The sequence below is a fragment of the Argiope bruennichi genome, chromosome 9 (genome assembly GCF_947563725.1).
Source record: "Argiope bruennichi chromosome 9, qqArgBrue1.1, whole genome shotgun sequence".
Lineage (NCBI taxonomy): Eukaryota > Metazoa > Arthropoda > Arachnida > Araneae > Araneidae > Argiope > Argiope bruennichi.
Window position 1 is genome coordinate 18943092 of NC_079159.1, and position 27062 is coordinate 18970153.

Consider the following 27062-nt stretch of genomic DNA (forward strand, 5'->3'; position numbering starts at 1 on the left):
TAATATTTTGTAACAAAAGATCATCTATTTCATAAACTTTATTCGAAATTTTAATCTCTGTAATTATTTAAAATTAAATATATTTATGTTCAAGCGTTTCATAAATTCATTCAAAAAGCATTTTTTATTTATTTGTTTTCCTATTTTCAGTTTTGGAAGAAACGATCTTTAATACCAAATAACCAATTATCAAAGATACTTTTACATGATTTTAGTGTTAAATAAAGTATTATGTTATTTATATAAAAAAAAGAAGAAAAACTTTAAACGCTTCACTAAGCTTACGTATACATTTCTTCGTAAGAAAAAGGAATGATATTGACCTATTACTCTAAAAATTTTGAATTGTTGACCTTAAAAACTTGCACTGTCACTGCTTGTACCTTGTACTTTTGCTTTGCTTTTGTGATATATATACCTCCAAACAAGACTGCCAATCAACATCAATCAACAATTTCGCCTCAGATACATTGCTAATTTTCTTGCACATCATGATCGCAAAGGTAATAATTTTAACTTTGTTATAGAGAGAAATTTCATAAACCTTTTCAATTTTTTATGTATAAATTTTAATTCTAAGTCATTTTTGCATTATCTAATGATTCTTTCATATTTTTCTACTTATATTTACATATTTTTTTAACTAACTAAAATCCATGATATTCATCTAAGGATAACAGTTTCACTCTTAATACATAAAATAATCTTATGTATTCCTATAAAAGACAATAGATAATTACAAAATTTTGATGCTTGGATTATGTTTCAATTTTATTTCTAAAATTTACCAAAATAAATGGCTATTGCATATATTAAGCTAAGATTTATATTGTCGGTGTATATGAAGTAATTGTAAATTGAAGTACTTAGAGATTAAAATATATAATATAAAATATAAAGTATTAAAACCGAAAAAATGTTTTTTAAAAAGTACAATTCAGATGCTAATCTTAATACTTTACTTCCTATATTACCAGTTTGGTCAATATAGAATTAATAATGTCATAATAAATAATAATAAAAAAAGTGATAAAGTCATGATTTCATTATTTACATTAAACTTTCAATTTAGAAAAAAAAATCCAAACTGTGATGAAAGAATTAAAAGCGGAGAAAGGATTCTATATCAGAAATTAGGATTTCATGTCAATACTTCAAAGCCACTCTAATGGCTTGTATTCCTTACATATAAAACATTCAGCTAGAATTGTTTGCAAGATGTGAAATATTCAATATATTCAGATAAAATGCAGTGCTTCTGATTAATTCTAAACACTAAATAAACTAATCTAATATGAAATGTTTCAGACATTAGCGCATTTGAAAATTCACTGAATTATTTTACTTAACAGTTAAAAAGACAAATCATTAATAAAATTTGTAACTTTCATTTTGCATTTTGATTCGATGAGAGCAATATGATATTAACAATTTTATTAATATAACGAATAAAGTTGGCATAATACGTAAACGTTTACTTTAAACACGCAATATAGGAAAAAAAACTTCGGTGTTATAGAATATGAATAATTGAAACGAAATTGTTTTAAACAATTTAAGTTTCGTTCAGTTATATTAACGTCCCATTATAATAAAACAATAAAGCTATTTTGGGATGGACCTCGTAACTTTGAACCGCAGTCAGATGACGAGAACGACACCTGAGCTGGCCCCCGACCCCCCCCCCCACTCTCCACACCGAACCACACCAGCGGGAGGACGTTTGGACCTTAAGGATTTAACATGCTACAGACTTCCTTACAATACGGTTCTTCGGCGGAATTGGGTCTCGAATCAGAAATCCTACGGCTCACGAGCAGAGAACTTAACACCAGGCCACCACAGCACACGTGAACAAATCAAAGCGAACTGTTTAAATTCTAGAAAATTATTAACGATCCAAACCAGTTACAACGATAAAGTTTCAAAGAATCGAAAACAGTCTCAATATTACACAACATTGAATGGCAACTTGAAAGGCAATCAATAAAAACAGTGAAATTTTTCAATTAATTTTACTGATAAATAAAAATAGAAATTTTAGAATTTATGTCTGTCAACAAGGCCATAATGCAAAGCTGTCTTTTCCCAGGTTGTATTCCTAGCTGCACTGAGTGCTATTGCATGCGCCAGTCACCATGGTCATCATGAGGTATGAATGTTTTGTATGGTATTTTAGAATATAAAGGAAATTCTGTATCATTTTAAACAGAAAAATAATGTAACTAAACATGTTTCTATCTTTAACTGACGAAATAGAAACGTAAAGTTACTTTTTTTATATTTTAAAAGATGCTATTAATGTCTACGTAATGGATTAGTTTAATGAAACATTATCATATATATTTCAAATTTCAGCTTAATCTCTTGATTTTATGATTAATTACCAAAATTTTTATTTTCTTTTTCAAAATGGATCTCAAACATAAATTTACTTAATTACATAACATTTACTTAATAAACAATACCAAATTTGGTATGCCTAGATGGTAGAATGTTCCCTATTGATTTGTGATTTTTTTTAGATTGTTTTAAAATATAGTTTCTCAAATTGCAGAATTAGCAGTAATAATACATAATAATCAAACTAATAATCAGAAAATTCAAAAGTCAGTCCAATTTATGAGTTTTAAATTTGTTGATATGAAGCAAAACCTTTCGTAAAATATTGAAATTACTAAAAACATTTATTATTATTATATCAAAAAATCATCACTATTAAAACATTTTCATCACTATTAAATTATTACAATTGAAGGATATTTTAAACATTACCATTGATCCATTATTTTTTTCCAAAACGTCTCGAATTATTTGAAAATTAATAGCATTTTTACCTATTTGAAATTATTCCTTGATCTCCTTTCCTTTTATAAATATATACTTTTTCCTATTCTCTTCATTTTAAAGGTGCTTTATTTCAATGCATATTAAAACATATCATTATCTTCCAGCAACATCATCACCATCCTCAACCCTACAAATTCGGCTACGAAATCAAAGACCACCACGGATCTCAACATAGGCATGAACACGGAGACGGTCATCATGTTCAAGGAAGCTATGGCTTTACTGACCACAGAGGTATCCACAGAGAAGTTCACTACGTAGCAGACCATCATGGATTCAGAGCCACCGTAAAGACAAACGAACCAGGAACTGCCAATCAAGATCCCGCTCATGTGAAATTACATTCCCATGCTCACCATCACCACGAGCCTCATCACCACGGACATCACCATCAGCATCAAGGTCATCATCATCATGGACATGCTCATGTATACCATCACCAAGACCACCATCATGGCCATCATCATCATCATCATGGTCATGCTCATGTGTACCATCACCAAGATCATCATCATGGCCACCACCACGGTTGAATTTAAATCACTTAAATCGCATTAATTTCATAAAAAAATAATAATAGTTTTTTCCTCTTTTTGCTGAATTAATAAATTTGATATCTTTCTAAACATTTTGGTGGAAGGGGTGTCTTTTCTTTCACTCTTTTAAGCTAATTTCTTGTAACATTTTCTAAACTGAGATTTTCCTTTTTTTTAATTTTATTTCATTTTATTTATTTTTTTTTTACTTGTGGCATTTTCCAACTTTATTTATTTTTTGCTATTTCTTCATTATTAACTACTTTTAACTTTGAATAATTTCTCTTTTTTCTTTTGAAAACTTTTATCGTTTGAAATGTCTTGCTACTGCTTCAAGTTATTCGAATTTTCACCGAATTTGTTGTCTCAAATTCCGTCTCTTTTAAACCCACTTTTTAAAACCCCGTGAACATTTTTTTGATACCCTCGTTTCTTTTACTGGCTTATTATTTTGTTTCCTCCATAACATAATATGTAAATATTTTATATAAGCGATTCTTTGTCGGTGACTTTTTCTCCATTCTTTTGCTACTAAAAGTTTTCAAGGGTTTTTTTGTAATATTTTTGAATTGAAATAAAATAATTTTTAATAATCTCTATGTTATTCTTTTAATTCACATATCAGAAACTAATTAAATCCTGAAACAAGGAATACTTTTCATAATATCCGTTTATAACAATGATTCTTTATATCGTTTACTATAAACATTGCAGAAACCAGAAAGTGATGCTCCTTTAGAAAGTCATTTAACACAATTTTTAGGCGTAGTATAAATTAATACAAATTAAACCTGGATTGCCAAATATAGCTTGAACTAACACCAGCATTTTGATTCAGATTTTTTTAATTTTCTTATTTTAATATATTAATTGAAATAATTAATTACTATAACTGACTTCAATCATTGATTATATAGGAAAGATGAGATGAAAATGGCTTTAAATTTGCTCTGAAGATCAACGAGTCTTAATTATTATTCAGGTTGAGAAAAGCTTTGTTCTTATTTTTAGAGTCATCATTATGGCAAAATCACCATGAAAATCATCATCATGGTTATCTTTAAGAACATTCTGTTTCATCATCAGGCATAACAGCATAAACATCTGATTCAATTTATACGAAAAAAAATTGTTTAGTAAATATGGAATGTAGAGATGGCATACTCTATCCCCTGATATTAGATGGCATACTCTATCCCCTTAATTCTGTAATTTTCTTTACTATCTATTTAGATCATTCCCTTCTATTTCGGGAATGCATCGAAAAGCACATAGAATTCCTGTGACTTAAACGGATTTCCCGTTATTTTTTAATTAAATGACAACTATGAATTACTTAATTATTACCCGTAGATTTAAGAATATATCATAATTTGATGCAAAGTTTTTCAATGACATTGTTAAAATAAAGATTGGATATCATAGTTTATAATTTAATTTTGCTAAACAATTTTTATTAAATTGTATACATTGCTTAAATGACAATGATTGTGTTTCTTTGACTAAATCAAGCAATTTTATTTATGAATATCGAAGTATTTTTAAAGAAAATTAAAATAGTGAAAAATATTTTATATATAAATATGTAATTTTTATATATAAGAAATATAAAATATTTATTTCAATTTTTTTGAAACAGTTATTGGATTTGGAATGAGACAAATGATTTTGGATAATATTATAATTGTAAATCATTCAGAAACATACTTGTAACAATATGATTATGGAAATATAGTAGTAAAAATATTAATTAAGGAATAAGCATTTTTTCTGAAGTATTGAAAATATATATGCAAAATGTACTAAACTAAAATACTAAAATAATTAAAGTGCATTTTTTATAAATACACTAATTGTTATCTATAAATTTTTTATAATGCGCTCGTATCTACTCATATCCAACATATACAAACGGAGTTTAATCCATTGTCCTCAAAATACTGACATTGACTTTAAATGTCAATGCTCCTTGAAATGCATCACATTAATTTTGGAAAAGAAAGAAGAAAATTGTTTTTTTTTTTTTTATTCCGTCAATTTGTCGGCAAAAAATCGCTATTAAAATGATGAACTTCACTGTAAACATTTGTCGTAATTTTAAGGACCCATAAAATTTCATCATTTTTTACTGTTCCGCTTTAATTTTTTCTCTTATTTATAATCTAAAGAATGATTTCTATTCCCTAGATGACAACGATGTATTGCCCATTAAAGTTCATGTATTCTTTGAAAATTATTTGAAACTGTTATATTATTAGATACATTTTTTGTCATACTTTACTTGTAAATAAGGTACTATTATTATTACTTATAACAAACTAAAACATTTTTGTATTTCCTTACGTTTTATATATTATATACAAAGAAAGAATATTATAGGCATCTACATTGAAGCCCATTGACAGTGGTTAAATATTAATGGAATTTTTAGAAATATTTTATAACAGACGAATGAAAATTTCCTAAAAGTAGATAATCCAAAGATATTTTAAGTAGAAAATATTCAACCGTTAAATGTCAATAAAATATATTCCAAAATTAAAATTAAGATATTTACGAAAAGACAGATGTGAATCAATAAAATAAAGAAATAAGAACTCAAGAAATGAAAGTAAAATTTACATTCAGAATTCATACAAAATATATTATTTTATTGTCTATAAATGATATTCTCTTTAAAGAATAATCTCATTACATAAATTAATGAAAATATTTAGATAGATGTCTTAATTTCCTTATTTCGGACAGTTTTTTTTTCAAATCGGTTATTTTAAAATGAATTTTTAATTTACAATTAATTATCAAATAATTTTTGCGTCTTTTTTATAAATATTCGCCATTATTTGAAAAAAAAATATCCTTTCCAAGTCATCCACTTACCGCTCGACGCAATAATAAACTTGCTTGAGTTTTAACTTTCCTACCGAATACGTTCGCAGAAAATTTGATTTCGTTTAAATGTAAGAAATGTATGAATACATTATTATATAAAATGCATTGTCTATCAGAATGTGTGATGAGAGAAACCATTTGCATCCTTAGCCCATAGAAGAAAACCATCACTTTTTATATTGCATGAAAAAATGGTCTGGACAAAGAATCAAACATGTCCGTCGTACCTTTGGATATATTTAATTTTCTTCGGTAAATATTTATTTTTCTGTTGAATCGCAAATGATAAGCTGAAAGTAAAATATTATTTGGAGTCTTTTCTCTTTGATACTAGATTTTGCTTCGTAGCTCTCCGTTCTCCTTTTATGTTTAGAAATCTCTCCACCGGAGGGAATCTCAGAATCGAGAAGCTTCCGGTATGGTGGTTGGCTCTCGCCTATGATGGGGATCGATTGCCTCCTATCAACGGGACGTGCTTCCACGAGAATTGTTGTTCTATGGCCGGTGATAACCCTTAGGATTCAGCCCTAATTCCCGCTGTAGCGGTGGTCTCATCTATCATATTTTATCCGAAAGCTTTAATTAGGTAATTCTGGTTAGCCAGTATGGTTATTCTTAGAAATCTAACCTGAAATTGTTAGTTCATTGCTTTCTTAATGCAATTTTTCGGGCATTGCATATGGAAAATAAACTTTATTTTTAAGTTACAAAATAATTTCCAAATTTTACAAAGGCCAAATTAAGAACCAGAGTTTCTACTTTATTTATTTAAATAAAACAGCTTTATACTAGGCAATAATTCACGAATAGAATAGTAAGGAATAATTGAAAGTGAAAATCCTGTCTTGCTGATAAAAAAATAAATAAAGAAAGAAAGAAAAATATCTTTATGACTTTAAAGAATTTACGAGGATAATAAAATGAAATTAATCTATAAAAATAAGACTAAAATAGGACAGATCATAATACATTTATAAACTATGTCTCATATTTGAAAGAAAATTAGCAAAGTAGTTTACAATAAAGAAATTTATTTTTAATCATATCTATGATGTGCAGTTATATATCAACAAACATATTTTAAACAAACTCTGATTAATCTTTATATAATTGTTAAGATTTAAAAAAATCCTTATTAAAATTTGTATGGAATATTTACAGCAAGAACACAGTAATATAGTTCATTGGAAAATATCACAAAGCTGGCAATGTTCGCTTGAGCTTTTGACAAAGGATATTTCTTGCAGAATTAGAAATTTTTGATTCAAAGAAATACTTTATACAAAACGAAACAATTCAAAATATATAATTCATTTTAAAGCCTGAATTAATTAGAAAATGTGATTAAATTCATTTTAACAAAAAAATTTATTCCACGCATTTATTCTCCAAATTTTTATTCCCAAAAAAATAAGGAAAAACCATCCCTAACCGTAATTAAATTCCAAATGTTCACACAATTTTAAGTTGAAACTTTCTTTTCAATTAATAAATGTAGAGAAACCTTTAATTTCTTGAATGAAATGTACTATTATCCTCAAACAGAAGGAATATACATGGCGAATATTCTACAAACTATTCGAAACATAATTTGTTTATGGACTAGACATATTTTTGTGCAAATAGAATCAATAAATAATCATAGAAACATTGAAATATTAAAAGTCCTTTTTATTTTTAAGGAATACAGAAAGTATTTAGTTTGAATAATCAAAGAATTGTATCAAAATTAAGAGGCAATCACTTTGAAATTCACAGGAAATAATGAATAAGTTAAGAAAACAAGCATTATGTAATACTGAGTTTAAAATGAAGTTAAATCCTGTAATCTATATTAAAACATATGGATTACACCGATTATTCTAAAATTAGACTGCCATCTAAACTTTAACACTTCATTAAATAAAGAAATCTTTATTTCGGTTAGAATAAAACGGTTTCAAATCGCATTCATATTTACTTTAAAAAAACTGCTTATTATTGCACATTTAAAAAGAACGAAAAAGTAAAAATGTTCTTCAGTTTACAGATGTATGACAAATATCTTTAGAATAATCTTTTATAGTTCTGTAGTAATCGTAGCGCCATCTTTCATTCATGTCATTCTAAAGCGCTACCTATCTACTTTCCCTTATACAATCTATGTTAATACTTCGCCGGGGGAAATACCCTTTCTATGTATATGTGCGCTAAGCAGTGTTGTTCCGATGGTGTAAAAGAGTTTATTTTTCTAATAACGATGAAATGCTTTATACAACACTCTACATGAACATCACCACAGTTGCTTTCGGAAACATTATTACTTTTGATTCTTGTGTAAATAGAACTACATACTTGATAAACCATGCGTTGAGAAGAGATAGGATCTATGTTTGAAAGCATTAGGCAAATGTGTTAAAATTTTGAAATTATTAACTCGAAAATAAACTATTATAACTTAAACTTGCTTTCGTTTAAAAAAAACACCTATATTTTTAAATGAAGTGATTTTCAATTGCATATTAACTACCATCTACTAAAATCATCTCTGTGCATTGGAGACTTTACACCATGCAAGAAAATGCATTTATTATAATAACAAAAAGTCATCACTATTAAATTAAAAGTACATTTTAATTTTATGTAAATTGTCTATTTCCAGGATATTTTTAGACATTACCATTGATGCATTATTTTTTTTTTCCAAAACCAGGCGAATTGTTTGAAAACTAATAGCATTTTTACATATTTGAAATTATTCTTTGATCTCCTTTACTTTTATAAATACATGCTTTTTCCCATTCTCCAATTTTCATTTTAAACGCGCTTTTGAATTAAATACATATTAAAACATTTCATTATCTTCCAGCACCATCATCACCATCCTCAACCCTACAAATTTGGTTACGAAATCAAAGATCACCACGGATCTCAACATAGGCATGAACACGGCGACGGTCATCATGTTCAGGGAAGCTATGGCTTTACTGACCACAGAGGTATCCACAGACAAGTTCACTACGTAGCAGACCATCATGGATTCAGAGCCACCGTAAAGACCAATGAACCAGGAACCGCCAATCAAGATCCCGCTCATGTCAAATTGCATTCTAATGCCCATTATGCTCACCATCATCATGAGCCACATCACCACGGACACCATCACCATAAACATCATGGTCATCATCACCATGGACATGCTCATGTATACCATCACCAAGACCAGCATCATGGCCATCAACATCATGGTCATGCTCATGTGTACCATCACCAAGATCACCATCATTAAAGATCACCACGGTTAAAGAATTTAAATCACTTCAATCGCATTAATTTTTAAAAAAACGTTAATTTTTCCCCTCTCAGCTGAATTAATAAATTACAAATTTTTCTAAACATTGGGGATGAAGGGGTGTTTCTTTTCTTTAATATCTTTTGTTAATTTTCTATATCATTTTCTAGACTAAGATTTTCCTTGGATTTTTTTTTATTTATATATTATGGCATTTTCCAACTCGATTGAGTTTTTGCTACTTCATGACTAACTACTTTTGACTTTGACAAATTTCACCTTTTTCTTCTGAAAACTTTCTTTTGAAACCTCTTGCTTCTCCTTCAAGTTATTCGAATTTTTTCACCGAAATTATTTTGTCTCGAATTTCGATTTTTTTAAACCACTTTTTAAATCCCTTTATCATTTTTTCTCATACCATCTTTTCTTTTACTGGCTTATTATTTTGTGGCATCCATAACATAATATGTAAATATTTTATATAAGCGATTCTTTGTCGGTCAGTTTTTCTCTGTTCTTCTACTATTAAACGTTTTCAAGGTTTTTTGTAATAGTTTTGAATTGAAATAAAATAATTTTTAATTAGCTCTATGTTATTATTTTATTTTATATATCAGAAACTAATTAAATTCTGAAACAAGGGAATACTTTTCATAATATATTTTAATAACATTGGGTTTTTTTTTATATCGTATACTATAAATATTACAGAAATGAGAAAGTGATGTTCCTTTAGAAAGTCATTTAACAGAATTTGTAGGAGAGTAGTATAAAATAATACAAATTAAACCTGGATTGCAAATAATAGCTTGAACTTACACCAGCATTTTGATTCAGATTGTATAAATTTTCTTACTTTAATATATTAATTAAAATAATTAAATAATTACATATAATTATAATTTTAATTAATTATAATAATACATTAATTATTATAATCAATTAAAATTAGATGAAAAAGACTTTAAATTTGCTATGAAGACCAACGAGCCCAAAACCGTTAATTATTATCCAGGTTGACAGAAGCTTTATTCTTATTTTTAGAGTTATCCTTATGGCACTATCACCATGAAAATCATCATCATGGTCGTGCAATGCGTTTCGTCATCAGGCATAACAGCATAAACATCCTATTCAATTTATACGGAAAAAAGACGTTTCATAAATATGGAATGGAGCTTTGGATGTGATACTCTATCCTCTAAATTCTGTAATTTTCTTTACTATCTAATTTGGATGACTCCCTTCTATTTCGGGAAGGCATCGAAAAGCCCATAGAATTCCTGTGACTTAAACGGATTTCCCTTATTTTTTTTAATTAAATGACAACTATGAATTAATTATTACCTGTCGATTTAAGAATATATCGTAATTTGATTCGCAGGTTTTTCAATGTCATAGTTAAAATGAAGATTGGATATGATAGTTCAGAGTTTAATCTTCCCAAACAATTTTTATTAAATTGTTTTCATTGCTTAAATGGCAATGCTTGTGTTTCTTTTGAATAAATTAAGCCATTTTATTTATGATTATCGAATTATTTTTAAAGAAAATCAAAATAGTAAAAAGCAATAATTATTGGATTTGGAATTAAAAAAAGATTTTGGATAATATCATAATTGAAAATCATTCAGAAACATACCTGTCACAATATGATAATTGAAATATAGTAGTAATCATATGAATTAAAGAATAAACACTTTTTTCTCAAGTAGTTAAAATATATATGTAAAATGAAAATAACTAAAATGCTTAAAGTTCATATTTATGAATACACTAATTGTTATCTATTAAATTCTTTATATTGAGTGTATATCCACTCAGCATTGTTATATACAAACGCAGTTTAATGCATTGTCTGCAAAATATTGACATTAGATTTATTAGTTATTTTAAGGACCCATAAAATGCCATAATTTATTTACTGTTCCGCTTTAATGTTTTCTCCTATTAATAATCTGAAGAAGGGTTTCAATTCACTAGATGGCAACGATTTATTTCCCATTACAGTTCATGTATTCATTGTAAATTTTTTGAAACTCTTATATTATTAGATACATTTTTTGTTATACTTTACTTGTAAATAAGGTGCTATTATTATTATAGCAAACTAAAATATTTTTTTGTATTTTCCGACGTTTTATATATTTATCTGCAAAGAAATATTATATTCAAAGAATATATATATAAAGAATATTATATGCATCTACATGGAATTCCAATGATATTGGACAAATATTAATGGAATTCTTAGAAGTATTTTATAACAAACGGACGAAAAGTTTCTAAAAGAAGATCATCCAAACATATTTTAAGTAGAAAAATATTCAAACTTTAAAAAAATCAATAAAATATATTTCAAAATTAAAATTAGGATAATTGATAGAAAATAGACCGAAGTTAATCAATAAAATAAGGAAGTAAGTACTTAAAAAATGAAAGTAAAATCACATTGAAAATTCATAAACAAATATATTATTTTATTGTCTATTAATTATAATCTCTTTAAATAATAATTTCATTACATAAATGGATGAAAATATTTAGATAAATGTCCTAATTTACTTATTTCGAACCGTTTTCTTTTTCAAATCGGTTATTTGAGAATGAATATTTAATTTATAATTAATTATCAAATAATTTTTGAGTCTTTTTATAAATGTTCGCCATTATTTCAAAAACAAATATCCTTCCTACTTTCTCCTGTCAACAAAATATGCATATGAAAGAGAAGAATAACTTTTCCAAGTTAACATAACATTTACCGCTCGACGCCCTATTAAACTTGAGTTTTAAATTTCCTACCAAATACATTCGTAGAAAATTGGATTTCGTTTAAATGGAAGAAATATTTGAATATATTATTATATAAAATGCATTGTCTATGAGAATATGTGATGAGAGAAACCATTTGCATCCTTAGCCCATATAAGAACACCATCACTTTTTATATTGCATGAAAAAATAGTCTGGACAAAGAATCAAACATGTCCGTCGTACCTTTGGGTATATTTAATTTTCTTCGGTAAATATTTATTTTTCTGTTGAATCGCAAATGATAAGCTGAAAGTAAAATATTATTTGGAGTATTTTCTCTTCGATACTAGATTTTGCTTCGTAGCTCTCCGGTCTCCTTTTATGTTTAGAAATCTGCCCACCGGAGGGCATCTCAGAATTGAGAAGCGTCTGGTATGGTGGTTGGCTCTCGCCCATGATGGGGATCGATTACCTCCTATCAACGGGACGGGCTTCCACGAGAAGTATTGTTCTATGGCCGGTAATGACCCCTAGGATTCAGGCCTAATCCCCACTGTAGCGGTGGTCTCATCTATCAGATTTTATCCGAAAGCTTTAATTAGATAATTCTGGTTAGCCAGTATGGTTATACTTAGAAATCTAACATGAAACTGTTATTTAATTGCATTCTTATTGTAATTTTTTGGACATTGCATATGGAAAATAAACTTAATTTAGAAGTTACAAAACAATTCACAAATTTTACAAAGGCCAAATTAAGAGCCAGAGTTTCTTCTTTATTTATTTTTATTCCCAAAAAATGCTGAAAACCATCCCTAACCATAATTAGCAACAAATGTTCACACAATGTTAAGTTCAAACTTTCTCTTCAATAAATAAATGTAGAGAAACGTTTAATTTCTTGAATGAAATGTACTATTATCCTCAAACAGAAGGAATATACATGGCGAATATTCTACAAACTATTCGAAACATAATTTATTCATGGACTAGACATATTTTTGTGCAAATAAAATCAATAAATAATCATAGAAACATTGAAATATTAAAAGTCCTTTTTATTTTTAAGGAATGCACAAAGTATTTAGTCTGAATAATCAAAGAATCGTATCAAAATTAAGAGGCAATCACTTTGAAATTCACAGGAAATAATGGATAAGTTAAGAAAACAAGCATTATGTAATACTGAGTTTAAAATGAAGTTAAATTCTGTAATCTATATTAAAACATATGGATTACACCGATTATTCTAAAATTAGACTACCATCTAAACTTTAACACTTCATTAAATAAAGAAATCTTTATTTCGGTTAGAATAAAACGGTTTCAAATCGCATTCATAATTACTTAAAAAAACTGCTTATTATTGCACATTTAAAAAGAACGAAAAAATAAAAATGTTGTTCAGTTTACAGATGTATGACAAATATCTTTAGAATAATCTTTTATATTTGTGTAGTAATCGTAGCGCCATCTTTCATTCATGTCATTCTAAAGCGCTACCTATCTACTTTCCCTTATACAATCTATGTTAATACTTCGCCGGGGGAAATACCCTTTCTATGTATATGTGCGCTAAGCAGTGTTGTTCCGATGGTGTAAAAGAGTTTATTTTTCTAATAACGATGAAATGCTTTATACAACAATCTACATGAACATCACCACAGTTGCTTTCGGAAACATTATTACTTTTGATTCTTGTGTAAATAGAACTACATACTTGATAAACCATGCGTTGCGAAGAGATAAGATCTTTGTTTGAAAGCATTAGGCAAATGTGATAAAATTTCGACATTATTAACTCGAAATAAACTATTATAACTTAAACTTGTTTTCGTTTTAGATGAAGTGATTTTCAATTAAATATTAACTATCATCTACTAAAATCATCTCTGTGCATTGGAGACTTTACACCATGCAAGAAAAATAAAATAATGCCAATCACCTTCCAGCACCTGCATCGAAATATGAAGAAGTTAATTTGTAATAACGAGAAAATAGTTTAAATAAATTTTGAAATATAATTATATTAAGCACAATACATTAAAATTATTTTTACATCCCAAAGATGCTAATTTATTTATTTGAAAAAGTGCAACAAGCCAAATATTCAAGTTACAAAAAAAAAATGAACCCAAGTAAACTATATGAAATAATGTATGGTAACGGAAACTTCGTTATTAATGTATATTAAAACCTCACGTATTGATCTTTTCCAGTTTTAAATAAGATTCACAAGCACAGATTACTCTTAATTTTGTATCAAACTGGACAAAGAACCATAAATTAGAGTTCAACGTCATCAAGTCAAAAGTAATGGTCTTGGAGAGGAGAGAGAACCACGTTCGTAATAGTAACCTCACCCTTAATGGAATTCCTTTTTGCTATGTGAAGGAATTAAAATATCTTGGAATTGTCCTTGACAGTAAATTCTCTTGGAAGCAACAAATTTTACATCTTTCAAATAAATGTGGAAAAAATTCTGTTTGGTCTTAGTAGAGTTGCCAGAAATAGTTTTGGTCTCAAATCTAATGTCTCATCCCTCATCTACAAACAAGGTATTGTATCATTTATTTGTTACGGTTCTCGAGTCTGGGGTACTGCTCTGAAGAAAAAAATAAATTGTCGGCTCTTGAGGAAAATTCAAAGGAGAATGCTGCTACGAGTTATTTCTGGGTATCGAACGATATCTTATGAAGCTGTATTTTCTATCTCCGGCTTTCCACATATTGGCATCTTTATAAACCATAGTAATGAATTCAAGAACGCAGCGAAGAACCTGGCCCATAAGAATCTAGATGATTTCCTTCAAATTTCTGAACTCCCCCATCCTGCTGAAAGATTTCCTCTTAATTTAATTAGTTATCATAATAATATCGAAGACAACTTTCCTGTTGTCTGTTTTACAGATGGTACTAAAATTAACAAAAAGGTTGGGCTTGCATTTGTTGTTTTCCAAGATAATATTGAAACTGAAACTCATCAATTCAGAATAAGAGATGAATGCAGTGTTTTTCAGGCTGAATTGCTTTGCATAGCTCATGCAGTTTCTTGGATTTGTGACAATGATAACCTTTCATCAAAGTTCTTAATTTGCAGCGCCTTTCATCTTTACACGCCTTAAATAACATCGATTCCCTAAACCAAATAATTGTTAAAACACAATCCAACCTGAGTCATCTTCAAGGCAGAGGTGTGCAAGTTTCCTTTTCTTTTGTTAGAGGTCATACAGGAATCTATGGCAATGAACGCGCCGGCTGGCTTGCCAAAGAAGCGACGCAACTAGTTAATTCCATTCCTATGAGCATTCCGAAATCTTATTTAAAGAATGTCTTTAAAGATAAAGTTATATCTGAATGGAATACTTTATATCAAGCATCGACTAATGCGCAGCTCACTAAGGAATTTATTCCATCCATACAGAGACGCCTAAAGGCTAACAACTACTTTGAGTCGAATTTTAAGCTTATCCAGTTTCTGACTGGGCATGGAAAGAATATAGGTGTTCGTGCTACAGTGGTGCAGTCCAGGATGTCAAGCATTTGATATTTGAATGCCCCAAGTTTATTCCGGAAAGACGAAAACTCAAGAACTGCCTTCGAAAGAACAATATAGCTTGGCCTCCTCATTTATCTGCCTTTGTACAGTGTAAATCGTGTTTCATTTCCTTTTGTACATATATCAGTAGTATTTTTCCACGTATGATTTAAACTTTAGTGTGTTTGCCTACATATATTTGCATATATACTTTGGTATTTGTATATTTTATTTGATCATGCTTATTCAATTGTTTTATATCATTCACTGTTTGTTTCTGTTACTATGTGAGCAATTTTGTTTCATTTTGCTTTTGTTTGTGTATCTACTTGTTTTCCCCTATTTTTCTTTCTTCTATTTTTGCATTTGTACCTGCGACCTTATATTTGAAATTTACTTTACTGTCGATTGCGTACTGACTTACATCTGTAAGCCTTGTGGTATACTTGTTGGCACACAAGGAGTTTAAACGTAGAGAACAAAAAAAAAAGATTCATAAATAAAGAGCTTATACATAGATTTAAAAAAAGGCAAATTACCAGATAGTTTTCCATTGGAAAAATTAACACTTAACAGTTTTCTACATCGTATTTCAAGAAATGCGTTGCTAATTGATGTAATGTTACTAAATTTAGTGCTTTCCGTTGAGACATCACCGCTTCATTACAGAGTATAAAAATGCATTCGGTTTTCTACTCACATGATAAATTTTAAAAGGTATTTCTGCTATTTCTGAAATTTTCAAAGATAATCTATGGTATATTTCCAAGCATATGCTTCAAGGACTATCCTTTTTTACCATGTTGCAAAATCCTTCATCACATATGTTTGATCCCTTTCATTAATTTATCTCAATTATTTTGATTTCTTACAAACAATTTTGCGATTCCTAATTTCATATTATATTGTAGAATATTCAAGAATTAGTAAGGTATAATACGAAATGTGATCTAAATTATAAGATTCATTTTCGCACGCAGGAGATACTTAAAAATTTAATCAAAAATTCTAGAAAATATATTTCTTTGATATTTTGGAATTGTTCTGTATTTGATATGGAAGATTATTTCATTCTGAAAACTGCACACAGAAATATATTTCTATCCTTCTAAATCAAAGTTATATGAAACATAAGGAATATTGAAAACGACATAGAAAAAATGTATACAAATTGTTAAGAAATTTATTTCATCTGAGTGAAAACTTCATAATTTTAAAGAAGATTGAAGAACACATAATTTCCTTTTTTGAATAAAAAAAATTGTTTCAATTTTAAACATTAAAATACTTTCTTTCACTTAGAGTTAATAAAAAAAAGTTTTTTTTTTTTTTTTTTGCGCCATCAACACAGGGTTTAATAATGAAAATGTGTACTTTCTTGATCATTATACTTGGAAAATCAAATAATCATTAAATAATTAATTTTATAAAATTATGATACAGTACTTCATGTAACCTGCAAGAAAGAAATTGTATTGAAAAAATTCCTAGCAATCAATTCATATGCCCTACGCTCCCCATTAAAATACACACATCAGAGATTTATGTAAATGAAAAAACAATATACCGTGGAGAAAAATTGTTACATGCAATCACGGGAAATTCATAATATATTTGTCAGTATTTAATAATTAATTCGGTGGACGAAATTTATAATATTTTTACATGCAGATTTACTATTTATAACCTTTTGGTTGGTTAATAGAAATTCTTTAACAATTTGTTACAATATTTCTCTTAGAATTACCGAATATAATTTTAAATAAATATGCAGTAAAATACGCCGTATCGTCAGAAAAAGCTTGACTATTAATATTACTTTTATTTAACATAATGTAAATTTTATAAAATCTGTTTAAAATCTCAATTCTTTTGTCATATGAAAAAAATTGAATTGAATTTAACGATTTTTTTTAAAAAAATATGTAGTTTTCTGTTTTTGAAAATCTTCAAATATTTTATAAAATTACTTTATAAAATCTGTAATATAAAACCGAAATTATATGTCTATAAGTCTATTACAAACTGCTTATGGACAGTGAATTGTGGCAAAATGAGAATTCAGATATGTTTCTAAACCAATTGTTAATTTCAGTTTTTAAAATTACTTAATTTTGAATTTGTTTGAATAAATAACAAAAATCAAGAAAATATTTGAAGTTTTATCTCTGCTCTTCATGAATAAATTATAAAATAATTATTTTATGCAAATAATGCAATAATTTGCATTTTTGGTTTGCATTAATTTCAGACAAATAAGGCAAAATATCTTAAAGAGTTAGCATAGCGTGTTTTCAATTACACTAATTTAATTTCAATTTCAAAACTTTTAAATTTATTTATAAATTTCTTCAATTCATTTCCACAATTTCGAAAATTTCTTTCTATGGTCGCAATTAAATTCTAAGTAACTATATAGTTTCTCGGTTAATTCTTACATTGCATTTTCTTTTCAATGCTTTTCATATGACGCACTTTGGAATTGTTAAAGTAATGATAAAAATACCGCTTTCTTTGATCATTGATAGCAAAGCAGAAAATTTTGCTCTGGTTTTATTTCAAGGTATTAGCACTTTTCAATAAACAAAAATAGTAATTCATTGATGTTAATGTATGAAAGTGGTATTTTCATGTGATTTTTCATTTAATTTTAGTAAATTTTTCAGCATTTTCAATCCATCCATTTTTATTGTTTTCACTTTTAATGAAGGGAAGAACATAAAAATATTAAAGAAGGATGAATATATTAAAAAGATGGCGAGTTTTTTCTACCTAGAGACAGATCACACTATACCTCTCCAAAAAAAGAGATTAAAAATATAGTGTATTTTTCTGACTAGACAAAAGACCACATTATCCCTGTCCAAAAAAGATATTTGCATTTAGATTTGAATTAATAAAAACGTCATTTGAAGGAATATTAATACATTGTTAAATTTTCCTCTACATAATTAGTGCAAAAGTAACGATTTTGATTTAATTATGATGAGAATTTCGTAAACTTTTTCAATTTTTATGTGTGATTTTTAATTTTGTTGTCGCCTTTATCAGAATAGGTAAAGAAAAATGCCAAAGGTTAAAAAAAAGGAGATAAAGAGAAGATGGATTCATCTATTTGCTAAAGGACCAATTGACGTCGAAGGGGCAAAAAAGATAAAAGGAAGATGGTTATATACGGTAGTAAATGCATAAATTAAAACATAATATAACGGAATCTGTTAAAGGCTTGAGACTTCTTTATAGGTAACATTGAGAATTCAAGTATTATCAGAATTTGATTAGGGCTGAAATCTACAAAATCGTCAATAAGAAAAAAAATAGTATTTTCTCAAAAATAATTTAATTATATTAATTCTTATTTTCGCAATTAAAAAGAGAAGATAAAAAAAGTTGCAATGAATTTTTCAATTTCCGCTTCCACTGTGGTTAAAATTTCAATTTCTTTCTCCCCCTTTTACCTTTCGAATTTAATTGTTCTTAAAATTTCCGCAAAAGCGCATATACAAAATGTAATAGTTTGAAGAAAGGGAAATTTTTTCACGGTGAAATTCATTATAAGGAACAAATGTAATATTTGGTAACAAAATATCATCTATTTCATAAGCTTTATTCGAAATTTTAAATCTCTGTAATTATTTAAGATTAAATATATTTATGTTCAAGCGTTTCGTAAATTCATCCAAAAAGCATTTTTACTTATTTTTTCCCCCATTTTCAGTTTTGGAAGAAACGATCTTTAATACCAAATAATCAATGATACTTTTAGATGATTTTATTTTTAAATAAAGTATTATATTACTTATCAAAAAAAATTAAACGCTTCACTTAGCTTACGTATACATTCCTTCCTAACAAAAAGGAATGATATTGACCTATTACTCTAAACATTGTGAATTGTTGACCTTAAAAACTTGCACTGTCACTGTTTGTACCTTGTACTTTTGCTTTGCTTTTGTGATATATAAACCTCCAAACAAGACTGCCAATCAACATCAATCAACAATTTCGCCTTAGATACATTGCTAATTTTCTTGCACATCATGATCGCAAAGGTAATAATTTCAACTTTATTATAATGAGAAATTTCATAAATCTTTTTACTATTTAAAGTATAATTTTTAATTATAAGTCACTTTTGCATTGTCTAACGATTCTTTCATGTTTTTCTTCATTATATTTACATATTTTTTAACTAACTGAAATCCATGATATTCATCTAAGGATAACAGTTTCTCTCTTAATATATTAAAGAATCTTGTTTATTCCTATAAAAGACAATAGATTGGATTATGTTCCTATTTTACTTCTAAAATTAACCAAAACAAATAGCTATTGCATATATTAAGCTAAGATTTATGATGTCGCCTTATATGAGGTTATCATAAATTGAAGTACTTAGAAATTAAAATATATAATATAAAATATAAAGTATCAAAACTGAAAAAATTGTTTTTTAAAAAGTACAATTCTGGTGCTAATCTTAAAACTTTGCTTCCTATGTACCAGTTTGATCAATATAGAATTAATAATGTCACAATAAATAATAAAAAAAGAGATAAAGTCATGATTTCATTATTTACATTAAACTTTCAATTTAGAAAAACAATAGAACCCAAACTGTGATGAAAAAATTAAAATAAAAAAAAATGATTCTATATCAGAAATTAGAGTTTCATGTCAATACTTCAAAGCCACTCTAATGGTTTATATTTCTTACATATAAAAAATTCGGCTGGAATTGTTTGCAAGATGTGAAATGTTAAATATATTCAGATAAAATGCAATGCTTCTAATTCCAAACCCTAAATAAACTAATATAAAAGAAATGTTTCAGACATAACGCATTTGAAATAACACTGAATTATTTTGCTTAACAGTTAAAAAGACAAAATAATAAGAAAATTTATATGTAACTTTCATTTCGTATTTTAATTCGATGAGAGCAATATGATATTAACAATTTTATTAATATAACGAATAAAGTTGGCATAATACGTAAACTTTTACCTTAAATACGCAATATAGAGAAAAAAAACCTTCGGGGTTATTGAATATGAATAATTGAATCCAGATTGCTTTCAACAATTTTAGATTAGTTCAGTTATATTAACGTCCCATTGTAGAGTTCTTTTGCGATAGACCTCGTAACTTTGAAACGCGGTCAGATGACGAGGACGACACCTGAGCTGGCTCCCAACTGGACCCGCCCCCCTCACTACACCAAACCACACTAGCGGGAGGGTGTTTTGGCCCTTACGAATTTAACGTGCTACAGACACCTTTACAACACGGTTCTTCGCTGGAATCGGGTCTCGAATCTGAAACCCCACGGCTCACGGGCCGAGAACTTCCCACTAGGCCACCACAGCCCTCGTGAACAAATTAAAACTAACTGATTAAAATCCAGAAAATGATTAACGATCCAAACCAGTTACAATGATAAAGTTTCAAATAATCGAAAACAGTCTCAATATCATGCAGCATAAAATCTTGAAAGAAAATCAATAAAAACAGTGAAATATTTCAATTAATTTCACTGATAATTTAAACAGAAATTTTAGAATTTATGTCTGTCAACAAGATCATAATGCAAAACTGTCTTTTCCCAGGTTGTATTCCTAGCTGCACTGAGTGCTATTGCATGCGCCAGTCACCATGATCATCATGAGGTATGAATGTTTTTGTATGGTATTTTAGAATATAAAAGAAATTCTGTATTATTTTAGACAGAAAAATAATGTAACTAAACATATTTCTATCTATAACTGAGAAAATAGAAACATTTTCATATATAATTCAAATTTTAGCTAAACCTCTTGATTTCAGAATTAATTTCCAAAATTTTTATTTTCTTTTTCAAAATAGATCTCAAACATAAACTGACAAAATAGGTATAAATTTTCAATTAATCTGTAACTAGAAATTTTATCAAGTTTGCAGTTATCAATATAAGAAGTAGTAATAAAATAATGATATTTTTTCTAGGAATAAATTATTTTTACTTACATGTAAATTAAAGACATTTCACTTCTTAGAAAGTTTATTTACTTGATAAACAATATCCCCTTTGGTATGCCTAGATGATAGAAAGTACCCTATTCATTTAGTCTTTTTTCATAGATTGTTTTAAAATATAGTTTCTCAAATTGTAGAATTAGAAATAATAATCTATAATAAGCAAGCTAATAATCAGAGAATTCAAAAGTCAGTCCGATTTATGATTTATAAATTTTTTGATATGAAGTACAACATTTCGTAAAATATTGAAATTACTAAAGACATTTATTATTATAATAACAAAAGTCTCACTATTAAAGCATTTTCATCACTATTAAATTATTACATTTCCAGGATATTTTAAACATTACCATTGATCCATTATTTTTTCCAAAACATCACGAATTATTTGAAAATTAAAAGTATATTTACCAATTTGAAATTATGCCTTGATCTCCTTTCTTTTCATAAATATATACTTTTTCTCATTCTCCTCTTTTCATTTTAAACTCGCTTTCTTTTAATACATATTAAAACATTTCATTATCTTTCAGCACCATCATCACCATCCTCAACCCTACAAATTCGGCTACGAAATCAAAGACCACCACGGATCTCAACATAGGCATGAACACGGCGACGGTCATCATGTTCAGGGAAGCTATGGCTTTACTGACCAGAGAGGTATCCACAGACAAGTTCACTACGTAGCAGACCATCATGGATTTAGAGCCACCGTAAAAACAAACGAACCAGGAACTGCCAATCAGGATCCCGCTCATGTGAAATTACATTCCGATGCTCACTATCATCACGAGCCTCATCACCATGGACATCATCACCATCAGCATCAAGGTCATCATCACCATCATGGTCATGCTCATGTGTACCATCACCAAGACCATCATCATGGTCATGCTCATGTGTACCATCACCAAGACCATCATCATGGTCATGCTCATGTGTACCATCACCAAGATCACCATCATGGCCACCACCACGGTTGAAGAATTTAAAACACTTAAATCGCATTAATTTCAAAAAACGTTAATTTTTTTGCCCTCTTTGCTGAATTAATAAACTTCAAATCTTTTTAAACATTGGGATGAAGTTAGGTTTCTTTTCTTTAACATCTTTTAAGTTAATTTTCTCTGTCATTTTCTAGACTAAGATTTTTTTTTCTTTTTCTTTTTTTTTACTTATCATCGTATTTTCCAACTCCATTGATTTTTTGCTACTTCATGACTAACTACTTTTGACTTTGACAAATTTCCCCTTTTTCTTCTGAAAACTTTTGTCTTTTTAAACTTCTTGTTTCTCTTTCAAATTATTCGAATTTTTGCACCGAAATTGTTGTCTCAAAATCCGTCTCTTTTAAAACCACTTTTTAAAACAGCGTGAACATTTTTTCAGATATCATCGCGTCTTTTACTGGCTTATTATTTTGTGGCATCCATAATAGAATATGTAAATATTTTATATAAGCGATTCTTTGCCGGTGAGTTTTTCTCTGTTCTTTTGCTACTAAAAGTTTTCAAGGGGTTTTCTTTTGTTATACTTTTGAATTGAAATAAAATAATTTTTAATTAGCTCTATGTTATTCTTTTATTTCACATATCAGAAACTAATTAAATCCTGAAACAAGGGAATACTTTTCATAATATCCGTTTATAACAATGGTTTTTTTATATCGTTTACTATAAACATTACAGAAACCAGAATGTGATGTTCCTTTAGAAAGTCATTTAACGCAATTTTTAGGAGTAGTATAAATTAATACAAATTAAACCTGGATAGCCAAATATAGCTTGAACTTACACCAGCATTTTGATTCAGATTTTATAAATTTTCTTACTTTAATATATTAATTAAAATAATTACTATAACTGACCTCAATCATTGTTGATAAAGGAAACATGAGATGAAATTGGCTTTAAATTTGCTATGAAGATCAACAAGCCTGGAGCCGTTAATTATTATCCAGGTTAATAGAAGCTTTGTTCTTATTTTTAGAGTCATCGTTATGGCAAAATCACCATGAAAATCATTATCATGGCCATCGTCGTTAAGAACATTACAATGACCTTCATCATCTGGCATAACAGCATGGACATCCTAGTTAATTTATAATAAAAAAAAATGTTTCATAAATATGGAATGGAACTTTAGAGTGATACTCTACCCCCCCCCCCTTTAATTCTGTAATTTTCTTTACTATCTATTTAGATTACTCCCTTCTATTTCAGGAACGCAATTAAAAACCCATAGAATTTTTGAGACTTAAACGGACTACCCGTTAATTTTTAATTAAATGACAACTATGAATTGCTTAATTATTACTTATAGATTTAAGAATATATCATAATTTGATGCAAAGTTTTTCAATGACATTGTTAAAATAAAGATTGGATATCATAGTTTATAATTTAATTTTGCTAAACAATTTTTATTAAATTGTATACATTGCTTAAATGACAATGATTGTGTTTCTTTGACTAAATCAAGCAATTTTATTTATGATTATAGAATTATTTATAAAGGAAATTAAAATAGTGAAAATAATCTTGGAATATAAAATATTTCAATTTTTTTTTCAAATAATTATTGGATTTGGAATGAGAAAAAGGATTTTGGATAATATCAATTGTAAATCATTCAGAAACATACCTGCAACAATATGATTATTGAAATATAGTAGTTAGCATATTAATTAAGGAATAAACATTTTTTTCTGAAGTATTTAAAATATATATGCAAAGTATGTAAAAAACTAAAATGCTTAAAGTTCATTTTTTTATAAATGCATTAATTTTTATCGATTAAATTTTTTTATATTGCGTGCATATCCACTCAGCATTGTTATATACAAACGCAGTTTAATGCATTATCCGCGAAATACTGACATTAGCTTTAAATATCGATTTTCCTTGAAATGCAACACATTAATTTTTTAAAAGAAAGAAGAAAATTGTTTTTTTGTATTCCGTCAATGTGTCTGCAAAAATTTACTATAAAAATGATGAAAATCATTTTTATCTTAAATCCATTGTAAACATTATTTGTCGGTATTTAAAGGACCCATAAAACTTCATTTATTTATTGTTCCTCTTTAATTTTTTCTCCTCTTAATTCATTTCTTAATTCATTCATTTTTTCTCCTATTAATAATCTGAAGAATGGTTTCGATTTTCTAGATGACAACTATTTATTTCCCATTACAGTTTCATGTATTCATTGAAAATTCTTTGAAACTCTTATATTATTAGATACATTTTTTGTGATACTATACTTGTAAATAAGGTGCTATTATTATTATAACAAAGTAAAATATTTTTGTATTTCCCGATGTTTTATATATTTATCTGCAAAGAATATATTATATACAAAGAAAAAATATTATATGCATTTATATATAATTCCATTGATATTGGTTTAATATTAATGGAATTTTTAGAAATATTTTATAACAAACGAATGGAAAGTTCCTAAAAGAAGAACATCCAAACATATTTTAAGTAGAAAAATATTGACCCGTTCAATAAATCAATAAAATATATTCCAAAATAAAAATTAAGATAGTTAAAAGGAAATAGACAGGACCGATGTGAATCAATGAAATAAGGAAGTAAGAACTCAAAAAATGAAAGTAAAATTTACATTCAAAAAGCATGCAAAATAATATATTATTTAACTGCTTATAAATGATATTCTCTTTAAATAATAATTTCATTACATAATTTGATGAAAATATATAGACACGTGTCCTAATTTCTTTATTTCGAACAGTTTTTTTTTCTTCCAAATCGGTTATTTTAGAATGAATTTTTAATTCATAATTTTCAAATAATTTTTACATTTTTGCGCCTTTTTATAAATATTCACCTTTATTTGAAAACAATATCCTTTCTATTTTCTCATTCTGTCAACAAAATATGCAGATGAAAAAGAATAACTTTTCCAAGCCATCCATTTACCGCTCGACGCCTCATTTAACTTACTTGAGTTTTAACTTTCCTAACGAATACATTCGTAGAAAATTTGATTTCGTTTAAATGGAAGAAATATTTGAATATATAAAATGCAATGTCTATCAGAATGCTTGATGAGAGAAACCATTTGCAATATTAGCCCATAGAAGAATACCATCAGTTTTTATGTTGCATGAGAAATGGCCCTGGACAAAAATTCCAACATGACAATCGTACATTCGGATATATTTACTTTTCTTCCGTAAATATTAATTTTTCTGTTCAATCGCAATTGATAAGCTGAAAGTTAAATATTATTTGGAGTCTTTTCTTTTTGCTACTAGATTTTGCTTCGTAGCTCTCCGGTCTCCTTTTATCTTTGGAAATCTCCCCACCGGAGGGAATCTCAGAAATGAAGAGGAGAAGCTTCCGGTATGGTGGTTGGATCTCGCCGATGATGGGGATCGGTCGCCTCCTATCAACGGGACGTGCTTCCATGAGAAGGGTTGCTCTATGGTCGGTGATGACTCTTAGGATTCAGCCTTTATTCCCGCTGTAGCGGTGGTCTCGTCTATCAGATTTTATCCGAAAGCTTTAATTAGGTAAGGCTGGTTAGCCAGTATGGTTATCTTTAGGAATCTAACCTGAAATTGTTAGTTGATAGCTTTCTTATTGTAATTTTTCGGACATTGCATATCGCTGGATTAAACATTAGAGTTCATAAAGCTCTTGAAAATAAACTTAATTTAGAAGTTACAAAATAACTTCCAAATTTTACAAAGACCAAATTAAGAAACACGGTTACTGTTTTATTCATTTAAATGAAACAGTTTTATACTAGGCAAAGATTCAAGAAGAGAATAGTAAGGAATAATTGAAAGTGTAAATCCGGTCTTGATGATAAATAAATAAATAAAAATATCTTTATGACTTTAAAGAATTTACTAGAATAATAAAAATGAAATTACTCTATCAAAATAAGAGTAAAATATGACAGATCATAATACATTTATAAACTATGTCAAATATTTGAAAGAAAATTAGCAAAGTAGTTTAAAATAAACTAATAAATTTATTTTTTATCATATATATGGTGTACAGTTATAAATCAACAAATATATTTTAAATAAGCTCTCAATTAATCTTGTAAAATTGTTAAGATTTAAAAAAAATCCTTGATAAAATTTGTATGGAATATTTGCAGTAGTAACTCAGTAATATGGTTTCAGTTTATTAGAAAATATCACAAAGCTG

The 27062-nt window shown here is 27.9% G+C and overlaps 3 protein-coding genes across 3 annotated transcripts; all 3 read left to right on the top strand.

The window, feature by feature from the left end:
- Positions 1-491: 491 nt before the first annotated feature.
- On the top strand, positions 492-3383 carry LOC129984877 (histidine-rich glycoprotein-like). The gene is made up of 3 exons (XM_056094835.1): positions 492-503; positions 2093-2152; positions 2955-3383. The coding sequence occupies exons 1-3, from the start codon at positions 492-494 to the stop codon at positions 3381-3383; spliced, it is 501 nt and encodes a 166-aa protein (XP_055950810.1).
- Positions 3384-8543: 5160 nt separating this feature from the next.
- On the top strand, positions 8544-9546 carry LOC129984878 (histidine-rich glycoprotein-like). Its single transcript, XM_056094836.1, has 2 exons — positions 8544-8594; positions 9127-9546. The coding sequence occupies exons 1-2, from the start codon at positions 8544-8546 to the stop codon at positions 9544-9546; spliced, it is 471 nt and encodes a 156-aa protein (XP_055950811.1).
- Positions 9547-19883: 10337 nt separating this feature from the next.
- Positions 19884-22847, top strand: LOC129984879 (histidine-rich glycoprotein-like). The gene is made up of 3 exons (XM_056094837.1): positions 19884-19895; positions 21453-21512; positions 22395-22847. Exons 1-3 carry the CDS (start codon positions 19884-19886, stop codon positions 22845-22847), a joined length of 525 nt encoding a protein of 174 aa, XP_055950812.1.
- Positions 22848-27062: the final 4215 nt, after the last annotated feature.